The 20,657-nt window shown below is 41.2% G+C and overlaps 1 protein-coding gene across 1 annotated transcript in view; it reads left to right on the plus strand.

The window, feature by feature from the left end:
• Nucleotides 1-4,970: 4,970 nt before the first annotated feature.
• Nucleotides 4,971-20,657, plus strand: part of SLC2A13 (solute carrier family 2 member 13) — a 427,584-nt gene continuing 411,897 nt past the window's right edge. Inside the window, exon 1 of the mRNA XM_060165097.1 lies at nucleotides 4,971-5,728. Within this exon, the coding sequence (XP_060021080.1) occupies nucleotides 5,176-5,728 (553 nt within the window). The 5' untranslated portion in view covers nucleotides 4,971-5,175. The remainder of the gene's footprint in view (nucleotides 5,729-20,657) is intronic.

Here is a 20,657-nt window from a genome sequence, read left to right on the forward strand (position 1 = left end):
TCATACCATTCCTTATGCCGCCACCTCTGGACATTCAGATTTATGAATAATACACTTCTGTAGTGAATAAGGCAGTTTCAGTATGGACTTCCTGTTACTCAGATTGAAACCATCTAACTACTGATACAGTATTATTATCCTCCTTTAACAGAAGAGAAACCTGAAGTTTAGAGAAAATAAGTAAGTGGTCATACAGTCAAGGAAGTAGCAGATTGAAGATATGAACTTGGGTGTTCCTGCTTATAACATCTAGGTTCACTCCATCCCCCATCCCCCTATTATCCATTTCATGAAAGCTTTCTTTTTTATTTTTATAATTTTTGTTAGTGATTATACTATTACTTATGCTATTAATTAGCTATAAGAGTTATCCTAGTAAAAGTCCTTAGGCCAACAACAGCACCCAGAATTGAGTGCTAACAGTGTAGATACTTGCCAGTCCCTGGGTTAAAAGCTACTAAGGTCAACACTGTATTTTTGTTATTAATGCCATGCTCTTCTTTCCTGCTTTTTTCTTTTTGCTTGCCTTCTCTTTTATTTTATTTTTTGCGGTACACAGGCCTCTCACTGTTGTGGCCTCTCCCGTTGTGGAGCACAGGCTCCGGATGCGCAGGCTCAGCGGCCATGGCTCACGGGCCCAGCCACTCCGCGGCATGTGGGATCCCCCCGGACCGGGGCACGAACCCGCGTCCCCTGCATCGGCAGGCGGACTCTCAACCACTGCGTCACCAGGGAAGCCCTTGCCTTCTCTTTTAGAGGAAGATGTGTTCCTCCTCTTCCCTATGGCTAGGTTAGCTTCTCTCTTAATGATCTTGCTCTTTTCCTCCCTGCCTTCTTTGAGACTTTGCTCTATCAATCATGCAGGATCCTGACTTGTCAATATATTCTTTTCACTTCAGTATATGAATACATTTGTCATGCCTAACCCCTCTACCCCTTCTCTTGATCCTGATATCTCTTTAAACTATTCTCTCCTTCATTGCATTTACCAAGAGACTTCTAGAAAATGCAACCTACAGTTGCTATTTCCACTATTTTCTGTTAATTAACATTGCTCTCCTAAAAGTCTCTGAGGAGGAAGAGGAGCTGCAACCCTCCCCACCCAAAAGAGGAGGAGGTAATATTATGTTGTGTCGCAAGTTCTCTTCCCAGCTGGGCATGGTTATTAGTGGGCAGGGTCAGTGTGTGTTAAAATATCACCCATGCCTCATGCTTCCTTGTATTTCCTGTTCTGTGTCTCCATGTAGTAAGCAGATCCAGATCGGTCATTGTCCATTGGGCATGCTGACCATCCTGTTTTCTTACCTTCCATTCTTGCCTCCCTCATTCCGTCTCTTCTTCCTTAGAACAAGTCAAAGGCAAGATTCAGGGGGAAGTACTAAGTGCATATTAAAACTCATAACTAAGCCATGGGAACTGCTACCTTTGTACCTATTAATAATATATTTATTTTGATGCTGCTATTGTCTGTTATATGTACAGAAAGAAAGAACGATCAATAGGGCAGGATTCTGGCATTACTACTTGGTTTCTGAATGTAATACCAGCAAAATACCATCAAAACAATATTCTGATTCTCAGCAGTCACCATTGACTTTTTTTTCTCTCTCCCCCCAGCTTTATTGTTGTATGATTGACAAATTAAAAATGTATATTGTTAAGGTATACAATGTGATGTGTTTTTTTGTTTTTTTTTGTTTTGCGGTACGCGGGCCTCTCACTGCTGTGGCCTCTCCCGTTGCGGAGCACAGGCTCCGGACGCGCAGGCTCAGCGGCCATGGCTCACGGGCCCAGCCGCTCCGCGGCATGTGGGATCTTCCTGGACCGGGGCACGAACCCGCGTCCCCTGCATCGGCAGGTGGACTCTCAACCACTGCGCCACCAGGGAAGCCCCAATGTGATGTTTTGATATACGCATACACTGTGAAATGATTACCACAATCAAGCTAATTAGCATATTAATCACCTCACAGATTACCTTTTTTGTGGTGAGAACATTTAAGATATATTCTATTAGCAAATTTCAAGTATACAATATATTAACTATTAACTCTAGTCATCATGATATACATTAGGTCTTCACCATTGACTTTCTAATAGTCAAGTTCAATGATTTCATATGAGTTTTTATTCTCTTTGATCTCTATCCAATATATTTGGTTCTCTTAGCCAGCCCCTCCTTCCTGAAACGCTTTACTTGCCTTTTATGCCATGTTACTTTACTAGTTACTTTGGTAACTCAAATCTGTTGGTTTTATTGCCCAGGATTTATTTGCCTGTCTTCCGGCAAAAAAGTACCCCAGGTTTCTTATGGGAATGTCCCCCCAAACACACTTGAAGCCTACATGATTTACTTCTATTAATAATTCAAGATGTGGGCACTAATTGGCCCTCAGATATGAGTAGAATAGGAAATAGACCTTGGAACCTGTTGTAGTCACTTGGCTACCACATGGAATTTGAGAGTGGAGTGCAAGTAGCAAGAAGCAGATGGAGAGATGGAGCCCTTGATGACATCCTGGTTTTTGAGGCCCATATTCAGCTGTACTTGAAATCAGCCTGTTGAAAACTTTTCAGAGACAAGAGTCAATAAATCCTCCCTCTCCACCATAATTTTGGCTTAAACCAGTCTGATTTGGGTTTTCTTTCTTTGTGATCTAAACAATAGTAAAACAAGCTTTGTGTTTTACTGTGTACATATAAATGCATACAGGAAGTTCTGGAAAGATACATTTCAAAGTGATAGGTGTGGTTATCTCCGGGGAAAGGGAACTGTTATGGTGGGAGAGATGAATGGAAAGGGATCCGTAGCAGTACAGCTAAAACAACTCTCTCACTTCTTTCCCTCTTCCTGGAGGTTGTAAAGCAAATGTACTTAAAACTTGGGTTTTCAAATTCACCTTGCAAGCCAATAATGATGCTTAGAATTATTATTTACTGTGCAATAGCAACTAGGTATATTTTAAAATTATTTTTCATTTCTAGTAAATGAGTCATTGCTGTACCAATATCTGCTCTGCAAATAAGAAAACAAGGAACAGACTAATTTAGTGGTTGTCAAAAGTTGTACAGTAAAACAGTGATACTGACAGGACTCATGTCTTTTGATCCTTAGCTTTCCATTTCATCATAATCTGCGGTTGGGGCAGGCTTCAGGGAACTATACTTTGGACTCACGCTGTAGTGTTAAAATGAACTTGGCTCCCTCCAAGGGCTGGAAAGAATTCTGTTGAATTCTCTGATCCCTTTTTTTCATGTCACATTTCTTTTCAGATGTAACCTGATTGTAGGTATTTAGGTGCCCTGATGATTTGGAGTGGAACCATTTTAAGTAGTTTAGCGTTCTGTGACATAAAAGCTGAATTTCCAGCAAGGGATGCTCAGGAGCCAAGGTGTTCCTGCCAGGAGTAAAAGGAAGTTTGTTTCATCTCAGCAAGAGGGAACTGTCAGCAGTACCAGCTGATTCTCATCTGGTAGAAGAGCCCTGCTCTTTAAAAGCGATGAACCGGCTCACCACCAGGTGGCGCGGTTTTATTACAGCAGGCATGGAAAAGGGTGCTCTCTTACCTGAATCTTTTTCTGTAGCCTGAATATTAGAGTTCATTGCTCCAGAGCTAAAAGCTCTCTCTGTTTAATTGATCCCTGGGAATTATGAGAGAACCTTACTTTAAAGCCACACAATAAGTTTAAACAGTTAAGCCCTCTAAGCCCATTAGTTCATTTTTCCTTGTTGCTGTTAAGGAAAGTGTTATATTTTGGAGATAATCTTGACTGATGATCCAAAGGAAAGCAATTTTGACAAATTATAATATAAATTTTTATTGAAAACGAAACGACAAAATCCTTTTCTTTAATAAGAACAAGTTTTAGGCTGCATGAAAAAATAGGCCTCAGACTAAGACTTTTGCTCAAGTAAGGAAAATAAAAGAGCACTGAAATGATAAGGAACAAAATTATATGATACTTTACCTCCTGCCCTGAGCCTGAAGAATGAAAGCAAATCAGAGGGACAAAGTTTCTTTTCTAAAGTGGAGCTGTATAAAATGATTTACTACTGACTTCAAAGTGAGGAAAAAAACTAACAACCGGCAATTAACAGCTTAAAAAAATGGTGGCAAGTAATGTCATCTTTGCTTTGTTTCAAGCAAATGAAGCAGTTAAAATTGCCCCTGCAAATGGAAGGCAACAGTGCAGACTACTCAGGGGAGAAGACATCCTTCCTTTTAGTGAGTATGTTGGGGGAGTTAGGTGGAGATTTCCTCTTAAACCTTAAATCACATCAAATATTGGGTTTACTTTGTAATGTGTAAGGTATAAATGTGAATTTTCTTTTACATATCAGGGATCCATGGAAGGAAGTTTGGGATTCACCTGGGGAGATTCATTATCTCTGTCCTCAAAGAAATAAGATGTACCGTGCCTTTAAAATAAGCATAAGTTGAGGAGGGACTGGCGATAAGAAACTTAATTGCTCCAGAACAGACCCATTTTTGTCACAATATTATAAAAGTAAGTAAGGGTACTTGCTATATGCCATAACAGGATATTTTTTCCTAGGCCCTTTCCAGCCTTGGCCATCTTCAGGCTTTTATAAGGGGTTCTCTCCTTGCCTTTCCAAACCGTGCAATCATCGTAGGCGGTTTCTCCGGGGTCTGAAAGCCTAGTACCCGGCATTCAAACATTGGCTTGTTACCCAGTTGCGGCCCCCAAACTAGGGGGCTTAAAGCTGTAAGGATGCGAGAGCCACGTAAGAAGGAGCCTAGGTCAGAGGTCGCGATCGACCTGGGGGTGGGTTTTAGGGATCGGGGCGGGCTCAGGTTGGCCCCGCCCGGGGAGGGGGCGGAGCGTCTCCGGCCAGGCCCTGCCGGCTGGGGCTGCACGTGACCCGCGGCCCCACCTCCCGCTCGCTCTGCAGCGCCAGCTCGGCAGGCGCGGGGCGTGAGTCTCGAGTGAGACCCGCCAGGCTCCAACTCCGCAGCGCCGGGGCTCGGCGGGCAGCAACTTTCTCCCCGGAGCGGCCGCGGCGGCGGCGGCTGCTGCCGTGGCAGTCGGAGCGGGAGCCGGGAGGAGGAAGGCGGCGGCAGCGGTTCCTTGTGCCCGCTCGGGCTGTCTAGCCCTCCGAGACCGCCGGCCCGCGGAGCCTCGTCCCCCCGGGCAGCCCCGGGCCCCTGCCCTATGTCCCGCAAGGCAAGCGAGAATGTGGAGTACACGCTGCGGAGCCTGAGCAGCCTCATGGGCGAACGGCGCAGGAAGCAGCAGGAGCCGGACGCGGCGAGCACGGCTGGGGAGCGCAGCCTCCTGGCGGCCGCCGAGTCCAGCGCCAGCCTGCAGGGCTCGGGCGGCGGCGGCGGCGTCGGGGACCTGGAGCGCGCGGCGCGGAGGCAGTTCCAGCAGGACGAGACCCCCGCCTTCGTGTACGTGGTGGCAGTCTTCTCCGCGCTGGGCGGCTTCCTGTTCGGCTATGACACCGGGGTGGTGTCGGGGGCCATGCTGCTGCTCAAGCGGCAGCTCAGCCTGGACGCGCTGTGGCAGGAGCTGCTCGTGTCCAGCACGGTGGGGGCGGCCGCAGTCTCGGCGCTGGCTGGCGGGGCCCTCAACGGCGTCTTCGGCCGCCGCGCCGCCATCCTGCTGGCCAGTGCCCTCTTCACCGCCGGCTCCACGGTGCTGGCTGCGGCGAACAACAAGGAGACGCTGCTCGCCGGCCGCCTGGTTGTAGGGCTCGGCATCGGTGAGTTCCGGCTTGGCGAAGGGCGCGCGGGGGCCCCTGGCGACACCGCCCTTGACCCTGGTCGCTGCGTTCCTTTTGCCCCTTCGGGGTCCCCGTCGGATCTGGCCGGCTCCCGAGAATACTGCGCGTCTCTTGCTCTGCTCCGAGAGCCCATCTGTTTGTTAGTCCGGCCTCGCAGGCTCCCCCTAGGGTGGGGGTGGGGGTTCGCTGTAGTCTCTCCGGAGCCCACGAGGAATCTTCGATTTCCCACAGACAAGTGAATCAGCGTGATTGTTGTCTCTCTGAGCCCTTCCGGGAGCCCCGCGTATCACCAGCGTTGTCCTTGATCCAGCCCTACCTGATGCCTATCTAGAGCTTAGGAAGGAGGGTCTCTTTATTTTTCAGCATTGTCTCACCTTGTTTCTCCATTGCTAGACCGTTTCCTTTCCTAGGATTCCAAACTCCGAACCCAATCAGTCTTAAAAGTCACAGTAAGAGAATTTTTAAAGTTAATCAAGTCATCTGGACTCTATTTTTTGCTACTCCTCACTTTCCTTCTCTAGTCATTTATCTTTAGGGTCGAGTATTATTTTTTCTCCTCTTTTGCTGTTACTTTTTGTATTGCCCTTTGCTTTTCATTTTCTTCCCAAATGAATTCTTGCCTTTTCTGTTTCTCTGACTTTTCCCTTTAAATCTATATTCACCCATTCTCCTCTTTGTTTTGCCTCTCCTGCTTTCCCTTGGGTCATGTTCACTTCCTAAATTCATTTAGGAACTACTCGCCCTGTGGATAAATGCCTAGCAAGGTAGATGTTCGCAATTTACTTCCAAAATGAATGGATGTAGATTTCCTTGGCATTGATTTTTCACCCTGGTCGCTGAGCAGGGGAGGTGCAGTTGGTAAGTTCTTGGCAGATGGAAGCTATTTGGAATGTGCTTAGTATTATTAGAAAACACTTTTGAGACAAAGTAGGGGGTTGAGACTTAAATCTCGCTAGTAGTTTTTCTAAGACGCGCCACTGATGCTTTTTTAATGTTGCCTTTCATAATTCAGTTATTTTGTTTCCTTTAGGGTGCTGTTAAAGTATTTCTTCCCTATGGCTAGGGATTGATGAAAGAGCCCTTTAGATCTTGGGCTCTTGATGATCTGTCCATTCACCACTTGTTTGACCTTTATGCTTTTTGCCTCTTCTCTGTAGGCTCTATGGGGGAGAGAGCCCCATTTATGCAACTCCACATGTAGGAACCATGGGCCTAAAACCTAACTCACTGCACTTTTATATCCAAAATCGGTTATTACTGACTTCCTTTTTGTTTGTGTATCTCACTGTTAATTGGGAAGCAGGACAAGCCTCTCGGTAAAATGTTGAGTTGGTGCATGAAAGTCCAAAATGACCAAAAAGTACTGCTGAAATGAAACCTCTCTGTACAGGAACTACCTGTGCTTTCAGGATTATTTTCTCAGAATTCTCTGCCTGGGATATCAGACTACCTTTTTTGTTTCTTCGGACATTGAAATAATGTAATTTTAGGTAGCAAGATTTGTTCAGTAAGACTGAATCTTATTTGTGATTTTGGAATTCAATACTGTTTTGCAGAGATCTCTAAATGAAGTTTCCTAGTGTTTAGCTATGGCACATATTGGATATTTGGGTATTATGTTTACTTTTTATCTGATAGGAAAATTAACCCGCTGTTGTGTGTAAGGGCCCTTTCCAGATGTTGTGAGCAGAACAGTGAGGAGCATTTATATTTCAGTAAGAGTGGCAGGGCAGGACTAGAGCAAGGTAGAACTTGCTAATCTCCATAAGAAAGGATCACAGAGAGGGCTGATGAATTAAAAGAGGGTACCATTACCCCCAACAGAGGAAAGCCTAAGCTCTTCCAGATGGAAATGGTATGTTGATGAGTAGTATTTTGACAGTAGAAGTAAGGAAAGGACCTTCTAAGCCAGGGAATGAGTAAAGAAAGGAAACCATAGGCCATACGTGGGGAACCAGGTGGATGCAGCCAAGAGGATGAAGCCGGAGGTTAGATTGGAAAGGTTGGTGTGCAAGAACTGCATCTGTGTCTGTGTCACGTGGGCTGCTTGCCTGATAGTGCAGCCAGTTGAGACATGGTCCTGATAAAAAATTAGTTAAATTTTTTTAACTAATGGCCTGTCTCATTCCAGGGGGAGCACCCCTTAGACTGGAAGCCCTGATACAAAGTTTCGTAAAAAGCCCTCCTCACTTATAAAGTGAAGAATGTTTTAAGGTCATAAACAGGTTTTCAAATAAGCCATATTAAACATCACCTTTCAAATTAGGATCTATGTGATGCATGTAATTGTACACATAAAACCCTTAAAACTCACAAAGATTACTAACCATTCAAAAAAGAAGTCACAAATATTTTTAGCTACAAGGAAATGGGTCCTAACATGAGCATGTTTTTAAGGATACAAATCAGTTTTGCTTGTTTAGTACACTAAATCTGAGTTTATTTCATGCTGTTTTAAGTAGTTTAATTTTATGTGTGGTCAGGAGTTTTGTTGTTGTTCTTTTGATATTTAGTAAATGTTGAAGAATAACAAAATGTGTCTTCTGGTATATTTTTCAGACAAGTTTGCAATGGTAATTTCTTACTTCCACAGATTTACCTGTGGTAAATATAAGGGCCGGGAGGACAGGGTTTTTTATTCGTTTTGTTCACTAATGTACAATACTCCCAGCCCGTAGGAGGCAGTGGTTGTACTTGTTGAATAAAATGAGTGAATGGTAAGCAGAAACATTAAAAAATTCTATTGCTGATAGGGTATCGCTCTAAGTTAGGATTGTCATTATTTTTTTAAGGGTATTATGAAATATTTGAAAGGCCATCTAAGGGTTTTCGTTTGTAATGGTTTAATTAAATCATTTATTTGTTTAACAAATGCAAATTAAGCTTCCATTATTGATTCTGTCAGTTTCAGAGTAGGCAGTAATTAGATAAAAATCCCACCCGGTAGGTGTTCATACTCTAATGGAACAGAAAGGCCAGCAACAAGCAATTAGGGACTTCCCTGGTGGCGCAGTGGTTAAGAATCTGCCTGTCAATGCAGGGGGCACGGGTTCTAGCCCTGGTCCGGGAAGATCCCACATGCCGCGGAGCAACTAAGCCCATGCGCAACAACTACTGAGCCTACACTCTAGAGCCTGCGAGCCACAGTTACTGAGCCCGCGTGCTGCAACTACTGAAGCCCACGCGCCTAGAGCCCGTGCTCCGCAACAAGAGAAGCCACCGCAATGAGAAGCCCGTGCACCGCAACAAAGAGTAGCCGCCCGCTCGCCGCAACTAGAGAAAGCCCGTGTGTAGCACGAAGACCCAATGCAGCCAAAATAAATAAATATTTTAAAAAAGCAATTAAAATACAGTAGAGGTTTCTCTAAGTGCCATGGGTAACGCAGGATAATAGGCAATTGCATTTTTGGGGGGGAGGAAAATAGAACACATAATTAAGCAGGTTTTGTAGAAACAGATATTTAAAATGGGGCTTGAAGGATGAGTAGGAGTTCAGCAGATTTACAGAGAGCCATGAAAGGAAATATTATTTAGTTAGTGCTTTAGTATAGACTAGGAGCCCTGCTGTTACTTTATATAGGTTATCTTATTTAATCCTTTTAGCTCTAGAAACAGGTCTCCTATTGCTGGATGCATACCTCATAGATACTGTGGGTTTGGTTCTACACCACCGAAATAAAGTGACTATTGCAATAAAGTGAGTTACACAAACACCCAGTGCATAAAAAGTTATATTTACACTATACTGTAGTCTATTGTGTACAAATAGTATTATGTCTACAAAAATTGTACGTACCTTAATTTAAAAATACTTCACTGCTAAAAATTGTTAATCATCGTGTGAGTCTTCAGCTAGTAATCTTTGCGGGTGGAGGGTCTTGCCTCCATATTGATGGCTACTGACTGATCACATCACGGTGGTGGTTGCTGAAGCCTGGGTGACTGTGGCAATCTCTTAAAATAAGACAACACTGAAGTTTGCTGCATCAGTTGCATCAGTTGACTTTCTTTCACAAATGATTTCTCTGTAGCATGAGATGCTGTTTGGATAGCATTTTACCTATAGTTAGAACTTCTTTCAAAATTGGAATCAATCCTCTCAAACACTGCCACTGATTTATCAACTAACTTTATGTATTGATAGTATTCTAAATCTGTTGCTGCCACTTCAACAGTCTTCACAGCATCTTCACCAGGAGTAGATTTCTTTTTGAGAAACCACTTTCTTTGCTTATCCGTAAGAAGCATCTCCTTATCCGTGAAAGTTTTATCGTGAGATTGAAGCAATTCAGTCACATCTGCAGGCTCCACTTCTAATTCTGGTTCTCTTGCTGTTTCTACCACATCTGCAGTTACTTCCTCCACTGAAGTTTTGAACTCCTCAGTCAGAGTCATCATTAGAATCAGCTTCTTCCAAACTCTTGTTAATGTTGCAAAATAGACCTCTTACTATGAATCACTGATGTTCTTAATGGCATCTGGAATGGTGAATCCTTCAGAAGGTTTTCAATTGACTTTGCGCATATCCATCAGAAAAATCACTATATATAGCAGCTATAGCCTTACATAGGTATTTCTTAAATAATAAGACTTGAAAGTCGAAATTACTCCTTGATCCATGAGCTGCAGAGTGGATATTGTGTTAGCAGGCATCAAAACAACATCAATCTCATACATCTCCATCAGAACTCTTGGGTAACCAGGTGCATTGTCAGTGAGCAGTAATATTTTGAAAGGAATCTTCTGAGCAGTAGGTCTCAATAGAGGGCTTCAAATATTCAGTAAACCGTGTTGTAAACAGACTTGCCGCCATCCAGGCTTTGTTCCATGCATAGAGCACAGACAGGGTAGATTTAGCCTAATTCTTAAGGGCCCAGGGATTTTTATAATGGTAAATGAGCATTGGAGCCAGGCATTGACCTCTATCTATGGAAGTCCTAGAAGGGATCTTCTTCCAATATAAGGCTGTTTTGTCTGTGTTGAAAATCTATTGTTTAGTTGTAGCCACCTTCATTAATTATCTTTACTAGATCTTCTTGGTAACTTGCTGCAGCTTCAGCATCAGCTCTTGCTGCTTCCCCAGTACTTTTATGTATGGAGTTCTTTCCTTAAACCTCATGAACCAACCTCTGCTAGCTTTAGACTTTTCTTTTGCAGCTTCCTCACCTCTCTTAGCCTTGGTAGAATTGAAGAGAGTTAGGCCCTTGCTCTGGACTAGGCTTTGGCTTAAGGAAATGTCGTAGCTGGTTTGATCTTCTGTCAGACCACTATAACTTTCTATGTATTAGCAATAGGGCTATTTTGCTTTCTTATCATTTGTGTATTCGCTGGAGTAGTACTTGTAATTTCCTTCAACTTTGCCATCATCACAACTTGGCTTACTGGTGCAAGAGGCCTAGCTAGTGGCCTGTCTTGGCTTGAGACATGCTTTCCTCATTGAGCTTAATCATTTCTAGCTTTTCATTTAAAGTGAGAGACCTGTGACTTTTTTCACTTTAACACTTAGAGACTGTTAAAAGTAGGGATATTAATTGGCTTAATTTAAATATTGTTGCCTCTCAGGGAAATAGGGAGGCCTGAGGACAGGGGGAGAGGGGCTGGGAAGCTGTTGGTTCCTGGAGCAGTCAGAACAAACAACATTTTTTGTTTAAGTTCCCATCTTACATGGCTGCGGTTTGTGGTGCCCCAAAATAATTACAGTAGTAACATCAAAGATCACTGATCACAGATCACCATAACAATTATAGTAATAATGAAAGAGCTTGAAATATTGTGAAAATTACTAAAATGTGACCCAGAGACATGAGCAAGTGAGCAAGTGCTGCTGGAAAAATGGTGCCAATAGACCTGCTCTCTGCGGGGTTGCCACAGACGTTCAATCTGTAAAAAATGCAGTATCTTCAAAGCTCAATGAAACAAAGTATGCAATAAAACAAGGTGCAGCAGTTAAATGACAAGGTCACTGGTGTGAAATCAGAATTAAAAAAACAAAACCTCGGAGTCTTTTGCTCTTTGAATTATTGGGCATTTAAGTTAACAGCAAGAGTAAAGGCAGCAAAAAGTAAAAACAGTATATGAAGCAAAAAGTGACTGAAGGGTGGTGATGGGTCAGCCATGAAACTGGAATGATATTTTGCGGGGAGAGGTGTGGATTAGGCTGAATAGGGTTTATTTGGTCTTGCCTATGCGGGGACAGTCTTTGGAGATTTCAATTGTAAATGATATGATCAGATTAAACATCCCTTGAATTTTTTTTTTCCTTCTTCTTTAAACCATTTTGCTTTTAAACTCTTACTTTCTTCAACCTTTTGTCAACCCCCCCTGCAAAAAAAAAAAAAAAATTCAGGAGGCTGCAAATAAGAAAATAGTTTATTTGGGGTCTTAAGAATTGTGATTCAGGAGATTAAGATTCAGGTAACCCTGAAAGAGTGTTCCAAGGAAGAGAAAGAGTCAGGTAAAGACAAAGTCACGAGGTTGCTAAAAGTTGCCTGGTTAAGAATTGTGATTTTCTCTGATGCAAGCCGGAAAATATCTAAAGGAATCAGTTGTTTTAGAGTAGGGGTCCAATAAGTATCTTGAGTTTCTGGCAGGTGTTCTGGGTGACTTCAGGTCCAAAGGTCAGATTCCATACAGGCTGAGAAATGCACTTTCTTAATGGCCTCCCAGCTCCGTTTAAGAGAGCTCTTTTAGCAATACTGACTCCATTTTGATTTTCCTTTCACACCTTGCCTCTTTCAATTTTGTAGTATGAGAAATCCTTTGCCGAGGTGGTTACTACCAGGTGGCCAAAACATGTGGTCATGAATTACTGGAATAGGAAGAGTCAGTGTTCCCTTCAACAGAAATCTTTGAAAAATATAAAGATATCAAGCAGTAAAGTATAATTGTTCGATCTATAATTAGAATGTATAATTATATTAAATGAGTCATGTAACTGACGCATCAGAAATCGGGGGTGTTTGTTTTAGTTTAAGGGTTCAGTTTCCTTGACTAGTTACAATAAAATCAGCTTATTGAGTACCCATTTTGAAAATGGCATAGAAGGAATTTGGGAGTGTTCCTCCCTCTGCTATATTTCAGGTTTTGGTTTCACTAGAGGTTCCTTTGGTTCCTCCGGTCTCTTATCCTTGACTTGAGTCCTGGGACCAGACTTTTGCCATTGTTCCTGCCCTACTACTTCTGACACCAAGCTTTTTTTTTTTTTTTTGTAACATCCATATTTATTATATCAAACAACTATATCAAATAGACATCAACAAAAAGTCTTACTTTTAGTCAGTAATTATTATTAATAAGAATAGTCAGGTTCTGATATTGGGTTAGAAAAAAAGATTGAGAATATTTCACCTTATTTTCTCCGTAGTTTGTTTCACATATTCTCAGTGACCTGCATATAATGTCACATATACGAAATATATTCTTTTTTTTTTTAACATCTTTATTGGGGTATAATTGCTTTACAATGGTGTGTTAGTTTCTGCTTTATAACAAAGTGAATCAGTTATACATATACATATGTTCCCATATCTCTTCCCTCTTGCATCTCCCTCCCTCCCACCCTCCCTATCCCACCCCTCCAGGTGGTCACAAAGCACCGAGCCGATAATCCTGTGCCATGCAGCTGCTTCCCACTAGCTACCTACCTTACGTTTGTTAGTGTATGTATGTCCATGCCTCTCTCTCGTCCTGTCACAGCTCACCCTTCCCCCTCCCCATATCCTCAAGTCCGTTCTCCAGTAGGTCTGTGTCTTTATAACTGTCTTACCCCTAGGCTCTTCATGACATTTTTTTCCCCTTAAATTCCATATATATGTATTAGCATACGGTATTTGTCTTTCTCTTTCTGACTTACTTCACTCTGTATGACAGACTCTAGGTCTATCCACCTCATCACAAATAGCTCAATTTCATTTCTTTTTATGGCTGAGTAATATTCCATTGTATATATGTGCCACATCTTCTTTATCCATTCATCCGATGATGGGCACTTAGGTTGTTTCCATCTCGGGGCTATTGGAAATAGAGCTGCAATGAACATTTTGGTACATGACTCTTTTTGAATTATGGTTTTCTCAGGGTATATGCCCAGTAGTGGGATTGCTGGGTCATATGATAGTTCTATTTGTAGTTTTTTTTTTTTTTTTTTTACGGTACGCGGGCCTCTCACTGTTGTGGTCTCTCCCGTTGCGGAGCACAGGCTCCGGACGTGCAGGCTCAGCGGCCACGGCTCGCGGGCCCAGCCGTTCCGCGGCATGTGGGATCTTCCCGGACTGGGGCACGAACCCACGTCCCCTGCATCGGCAGGCGGACTCTCAACAACTGCGCCACCAGGGAAGCCCTATTTGTAGTTTTTTGAGGAACCTCCATACTGTTCTCCATAGTGGCTGAACCAATTCACATTCCCACCAGCAGTGCAAGAGTGTTCCCTTTTCTCCACACCCTCTCCAGCATTTATTGTTTCTAGATTTTTTGATGATGGCCATTCTGACTGGTGTGAGATGATACCTCATTGTAGTTTTGATTTGCATTTCTCTAATGATTAATGATGTTGAGCATTCTTTCATGTGTTTGTTGCCAGTCTGTATATCTTCTTTGGAGAAATGTCTATTTAGGTCTTCTGCCCATTTTTGGATTGGGTTGTTTGTTTTTTTGTTATTGAGCTGCATGAGCTGCTTGTAAATTTTGGAAATTAATTCTTTGTCAGTTGCTTCATTTGCAAATATTTTCTCCCATTCTGAGGGTTGTCTTTTGGTCTTTTTTATGGTTTCCTTTGCTGTGCAAAAGCTTTGAAGTTTCATTAGGTCCCATTTCTTTATTTTTGTTTTTATTTCCATTTCTCTAGGAGGTGGGTCAAAAAGGACCTTGCTGTAATTTATGTCATAGAGTGTTCTGCCTATGTTTTCCTCTAAGAGTTTGATAGTTTCTGGCCTTACATTTAAGTCTTTAATCCATTTTGAGCTTATTTTTGTGTATGGTGTTAGGGAGTGATCTAATCTCATACTTTACCTGTCCAGTTTTCCCAGCACCACTTATTGAAGAGGCTGTCCTTTCTCCACTGTATATTCCTGCCACCTTTATCAAAGATAAGGTATCCAAATGTGCGTGGGTTTATCTCTGGGCTTTCTATCCTGTTCCATTGATCTATCTTTCTGATTTTGTGCCAGTACCATACTGTCTTGATTACTGTAGCTTTGTAGTATAGTCTGAAGTCAGGGAGCCTGATTCCTCCAGCTCCGTTTTTCGTTCTCAAGATTGCTTTGGCTATTCGGGGTCTTTTGTGTTTCCATACAAATTGTGAAATTTTTTGTTCTAGTTCTGTGAAAAATGCCAGTGGTAGTTTGATAGGGATTGCATTGAATCTATAGATTGCGTTGGGTAGTAGAGTCATTTTCACAATGTTGATTCATCCAATCCAAGAACATGGTATGTCTCTCCATCTATTTGTATCATCTTTAATTTCTTTCATCAGTGTCTTATAATTTTCTGCATACAGGTCTTTTGTCTCCTTAGGTAGGTTTATTCCTAGATATTTTATTCTTTTTGTTGCAGTGGTAAATGGGAGTGGTTTCTTGATTTCACTTTCAGATTTTACATCGTTAGTATATAGGAATGCCAGAGATTTCTGTGCATTAATTTTGTATCCTGCTACTTTACCAAATTCATTGATTAATTCTAATAGTTTTCTGGTAGCATCTTTAGGATTCTCTATGTATAGTATCATGTCATCTGCAAACAGTGACAGCTTTACTTCTTCTCTTCCAATTTGGATTCCTTTTATTTTCTTTTCTTCTCTGATTGCTGTGACTTCCAAAACTATGTTGAATAGTAGTGGTGAGAGTGGGCAACCTTGTCTTCTTCCTGATCTTAGTGGAAATGCTTTCAGTTTTTCACCATTGAGGATGATGTTTGCTGTGGGCTTGTCATATATGGCCTTTATTATGTTGAGGAAAGTTCCCTCTATGCCTACTTTCTGCAGGGTTTTTATCATAAATGGGTGTTGAATTTTGTCAAAAGCTTTCTCTGCATCTATTGAGATGATCATATGGTTTTTCTCCTTCAATATGTTAATATGGTATATCACATTGATTGATTTGCATATATTGAAGAATCCTTGCATTCCTGGAATAAACCCCACTTGATCATGGTGTATGATCCTTTTAATGTGCTGTTGGATTCTGTTTGCTAGTATTTTGTTGAGGATTTTTGCATCTATTTTCATCAGTGATATTGGCCTGTAGTTTTCTTTCTTTGTGACATCCTTGTCTGGTTTTGGTATCAGGTTGATGGTGACCTCGTAGAAGGAATTTGGGAGTGTTCCTCCCTCTGCTATATTTTGGAAGAGTTTGAGAAGGATAGGTGTTAGCTCGTCTCTAAATGTTTGATAGAATTCACCTGTGAAGCCATCTGGTCCTGGGTTTTTGTTTGTTGGAAGATTTTTAATCACAGTTTCAATTTCAGTGCTTGTGATTGGTCTGTTCATATTTTCTATTTCTTCCTGATTCAGTCTTGACAGGTTGTGCATTTCTAAGAATTTGTCCATTTCTTCCAGATTGTCCATTTTATTGGTATAGAGTTGCTTGTAGTAATCTCTCATGATCTTTTTTTTTTTTTTTTTTTTGCTGTATGCGGGCCTCTCACTATTGTGGCCTCTCCCGTTGTGGAGCACAGGCTCCGGATGCGCAGGCTCAGCGGCCATGGCTCACGGGCCCAGCCACTCCGCGGCATGTGGGATCTTCCCGGACCGGGGCATGAACCTGTGTCCCCTGCATCGGCAGGCGGACTCTCAACCACTGAGTCACCAGGGAAGCCCTCTCATGATCTTTTTTATTTCTGCAGTGTCAGTTGTTACTTCTCCTTTTTCATTTCTAATTCTATTGATTTGAGTCTTCTCCCTTTTTTTCTTGATGAGTCTGGCTAATGGTTTTTCAATTTTGTTTATCTTCTCAAAGATCCAGCTTTTAGTTCTATTGATCTTTGCTATCGTTTCCTTCATTTCTTTTTCATTTATTTCTGATCTGATTTTTATGATTTCTTTCCTTCTGCTAACTTTGGGGTTTTTTTGTTCTTCTTTCTCTAATTGCTTGAGGTGCAAGGTTAGGTTGTTTATTCGAGATGTTTCCTGCTTCTTAAGGTGGGCTTATATTGCTGTAAACTTCTCCCTTAGAACTGCTTTTGCTGCATCTCATAGGTTTTGGGTCGTTGTGTCTCCATTGTCCTTTGTTTCTAGGTATTTTTTTATTTCCTCTTTGATTTCTTCAGTGATCACTTCGTTATTAAGTAGTGTATTGTTTAGCCTCCATGTGTTGGTATTTTTTACAGATCTTTTCCTGTAATTGATATCTAGTCTCATGGTGTTGTGATTGGAAAAGATACTTGATACAATTTCAGTTTTCTTAAATTTACCAAGGCTTGATTTGTGACCCAAGGTATGATCTATCCTGGAGACTGTTCCATGAGCACTTGAGAAAAATGTGTATTCTGTTGTTTTTGGATGGAATGTCCTATAAATATCAATTAAGTCCATCTTGTTTAATGTATCATTTAAAGCTTGTGTTTCCTTATTTATTTTCATTTTGGATGATCTGTCCATTGGTGAAAGTGGGGTGTAAAAGTCCCGTACTATGAATGTGTTACTGTCGATTTCCCCTTTTATGGCTGTTAGTATTTGCCTTATGTATTGAGGTGCTCCTATGCCGGGTGCATAAATATTTACAGTTGTTATATCTTCTTCTTGGATTGATCCCTTGATCATTATGTAGTGTGCTTCTTTGTCTCTTCTAATAGTCTTTATTTTAAAGTCTATTTTGTCTGATATGGGAATTGCTACTCCAGCTTTCTTTTGGTTTCCATTTGCATGGAATATCTTTTTCCATCCCCTACTTTCAGTCTGTATGTGTCTCTAGGTCTGAAGTGGGTCTCTTGTAGACAGACACCAAGCTTTTTAAACCTGAAGACTCTAATTTCAAATAGGACACAAATTTGCAAACTCAGAATTTATTATATTCTATAGAGAATCTTATTTTCATGTCTTTTACACAGTTACATTTTGTAAGTGTTTAGCAATATTGTACCTACAATCAAAGTTTTTAGGTGCGGTTAGGTAGAAAAGGATTGAAGGAGTGTGAATTTGCATGTTTTGCTTCATTTGATTTTTGTCTGGGACCTTGTGTCTCTCATGCATAACACACACACAAGGTTGTTGTGACAGGGCAGAGTATAAGAATGCTATACTGTTATCATTGTTAGCATGTCCATAGCCAAAAAGCACGCAATGTAATTTCGACCTTTTTCCATAGTGTTGGCATTTACTGCTCATTGTAAGTGGTGATTTAGCGCCTGTGTGGGGCATAGTAAAAAGGGTCTAAATTCAGATATTTACCAGTATCCAAAACGTTTACTGAGAATTGACTTGTTAATTTATACAGCACTGGGTTTGCTGAATTAATCTTAGATTTACACCAGTTTCTCCTCTGTCGGCCTCTGCTCCGGTACTTCCTCTACTGGAACACAGTTTGTAGCTGCTTATTGCAGCTTTTAATTGGTATGTTATGGCCTGTTGAGTAATATTTTTCAAAAATATATCAGTTTTATTCAAACAGCACTTTGAATTTTTATCCTTTAATGCAAAGCAAATGTAAAATCTTGTCTGATGAGAAAGTCATACTTTCTCAATACAATCTCAATACTGAGATTAATATCAATAAAGAATTTCATTTAAGGTACTCATAGAATCAGACAGATTTTTAAATAGTTGATCAGCTAGTGCTGATTTTTTTCTTTTTGTGACCAAGTTTGTTCCCTTCCCCACCCCCCATAATTTCTTTCAGTTTTATCTTTTATTGTTTGTTATCTGAAAAATTATTTTCTTAACATCTTTATTGGAGTATAGTTGCTTTACAATGCTGTTAGTTTCTGCTGTATAACAATCAGCTATATGTATACATATATCCCCATATCCCCTCCGTCATGCATCTCCCTCCCACCCTCCCTATCCCACCCCTCTAGGTGGTCACAGAGCACTGAGTTGATCTCCCTGTGTGATGCAGCTGCTTCCCACTAGCTACCTATTTTACATTTGGTAGTGTATATGTCAATGCTACTCTCTCACTTCGTCTCAGCTTACCCTTACCCCTCCCTGTGTCCTCAAGTCCATTCTCTATGTCTGCGTCTTTATTCCTGTCCTGCCCGTAAGTTCTTCAGAACCAATTTTTTTTTTTTAGATTCCATATATATATGTTAGCATATGGTATTTGTTTTTCTCTTTCTGACTTACTTCACTCTGTATGACAGTCTCTAGGTCCATCCACCTCACTACAAATAACTCAATTTCATTTCTTTTTATGGCTGAGTAATATTCCATTGTATTTATGTGCCACCTAAGTGTCCATCGACAGATGAATGGATAAAGATGTGGCACAGTTTTATCTTCTTTTAAAGCTGGATTTCTGTATTGGATTTATGCTCTTTACTGGTAATATTTGACATGTAAAGTAAAACTTGTTTGAATTCTTTGACTTCGTTTCCTTGTTTCATACACGTTAACAGTTTGTGTGCAGTGCCCCACCCCGCTACCTCCACACTTTTATATCTGGTGGCATTGACATTGTAGAGTTACAGTGAGAGTTATGACCTAATTATGTTTGCCTAGTAGTATTGCATTGTGCTCCTTGAGTGAGTTGTCAGTGAGATGACGTAAGTGTTAACGTGAGTTCTATGAAGTTGTTCATGTGACTTCTCTATAAAACATTTCTCTTTTTCATCCATCCATACTTCTCTCTTCTGTGTCTTAAGCTCAAAGTAAGAACACAGTCTGAGTTGACTGATTCACACTAATTTCTTTGGCTTTAACACCTCTAATGATGTAGAACCTGCTGGTAGATCTCAAATAGCAAGCAGTCTTTGCCATTTTTACTCAAAAGCACATAAAGCTATTTTTCTTTTTTCTTCCTGATTGAACTTGGTTCCTTTATACATCCTTCCCATCCTTCCTGTCTATAACTCTTTTCATTTTCTTACCTTTCTCTTTCCTTTGACCTTCAGAGTAAAGAGTAAGCAACACTTCTATAGAGAAAACTTTCATTGTCTGGAGAAAATATGTACTCAGAAGAAAACCCCAAAACATTTTCTGTATTTAAACTTTAACTTCCTTGGATGTATAGAGAAGAAAATAGCCAAGTTTTACAGATACTTCTAGACTCAAGTTGGGAGAGAGTACTGCATGCTTCATATTTAGGCCTTTTATTAAATATTAGCACCATTGTTTGGAATGATGTGGTCTGGAATATGTTTTAAAAGCCACACAGCAGAAGCCTCATTTCACAACAAGGCTGAGCGGTGTGATGGGGTCCCCAGTGCCACAGTGCACAGTGGCATCATGGTGGCACCAGCATCCTTCTGTACTGATTTCAGCATCTCCCTGCTCTGTGCCAGGGGGAGTCTCCCCAGTCGCTTCAAGGCAGAATGTGAATTGGCAATCGATTTAGCGACCAGCGCCCTGGAAGTGATACCTAACATTTATTCAATGCTTACTCTGTGCCAGACAGTCTTCTAAACATTTTGCTTATATTCCCATAATTTTCATAATAACCCAGTGAGGTAATGCTATTACAGGCATACCTCATTTTATTGTGCCTCACAGATAATTGTGCTTTTTACAAATTGAAGTTTTGTGGCAATCCTGCATTGAGCAAGTCTGTCAGCACCATTTCTCCAAGAGCATTTGCTCACTTCATGTCCCTGTGTCACATTTTGGTAATTGTTGCAATATTTCAAACTTTAAAATTTTTATTATATTTGTTATGATGATTTGTGATCAGTGATCTCTGTTACCATTGCAAAAGATTACGACTTGTTGGAGGCTCAGATGATGGTCAGTATTTTTAGCAATAAAGTGTTTTTTACTTAAAGT

The sequence above is a fragment of the Lagenorhynchus albirostris genome, chromosome 11 (genome assembly GCF_949774975.1).
Source record: "Lagenorhynchus albirostris chromosome 11, mLagAlb1.1, whole genome shotgun sequence".
NCBI lineage: Eukaryota > Metazoa > Chordata > Mammalia > Artiodactyla > Delphinidae > Lagenorhynchus > Lagenorhynchus albirostris.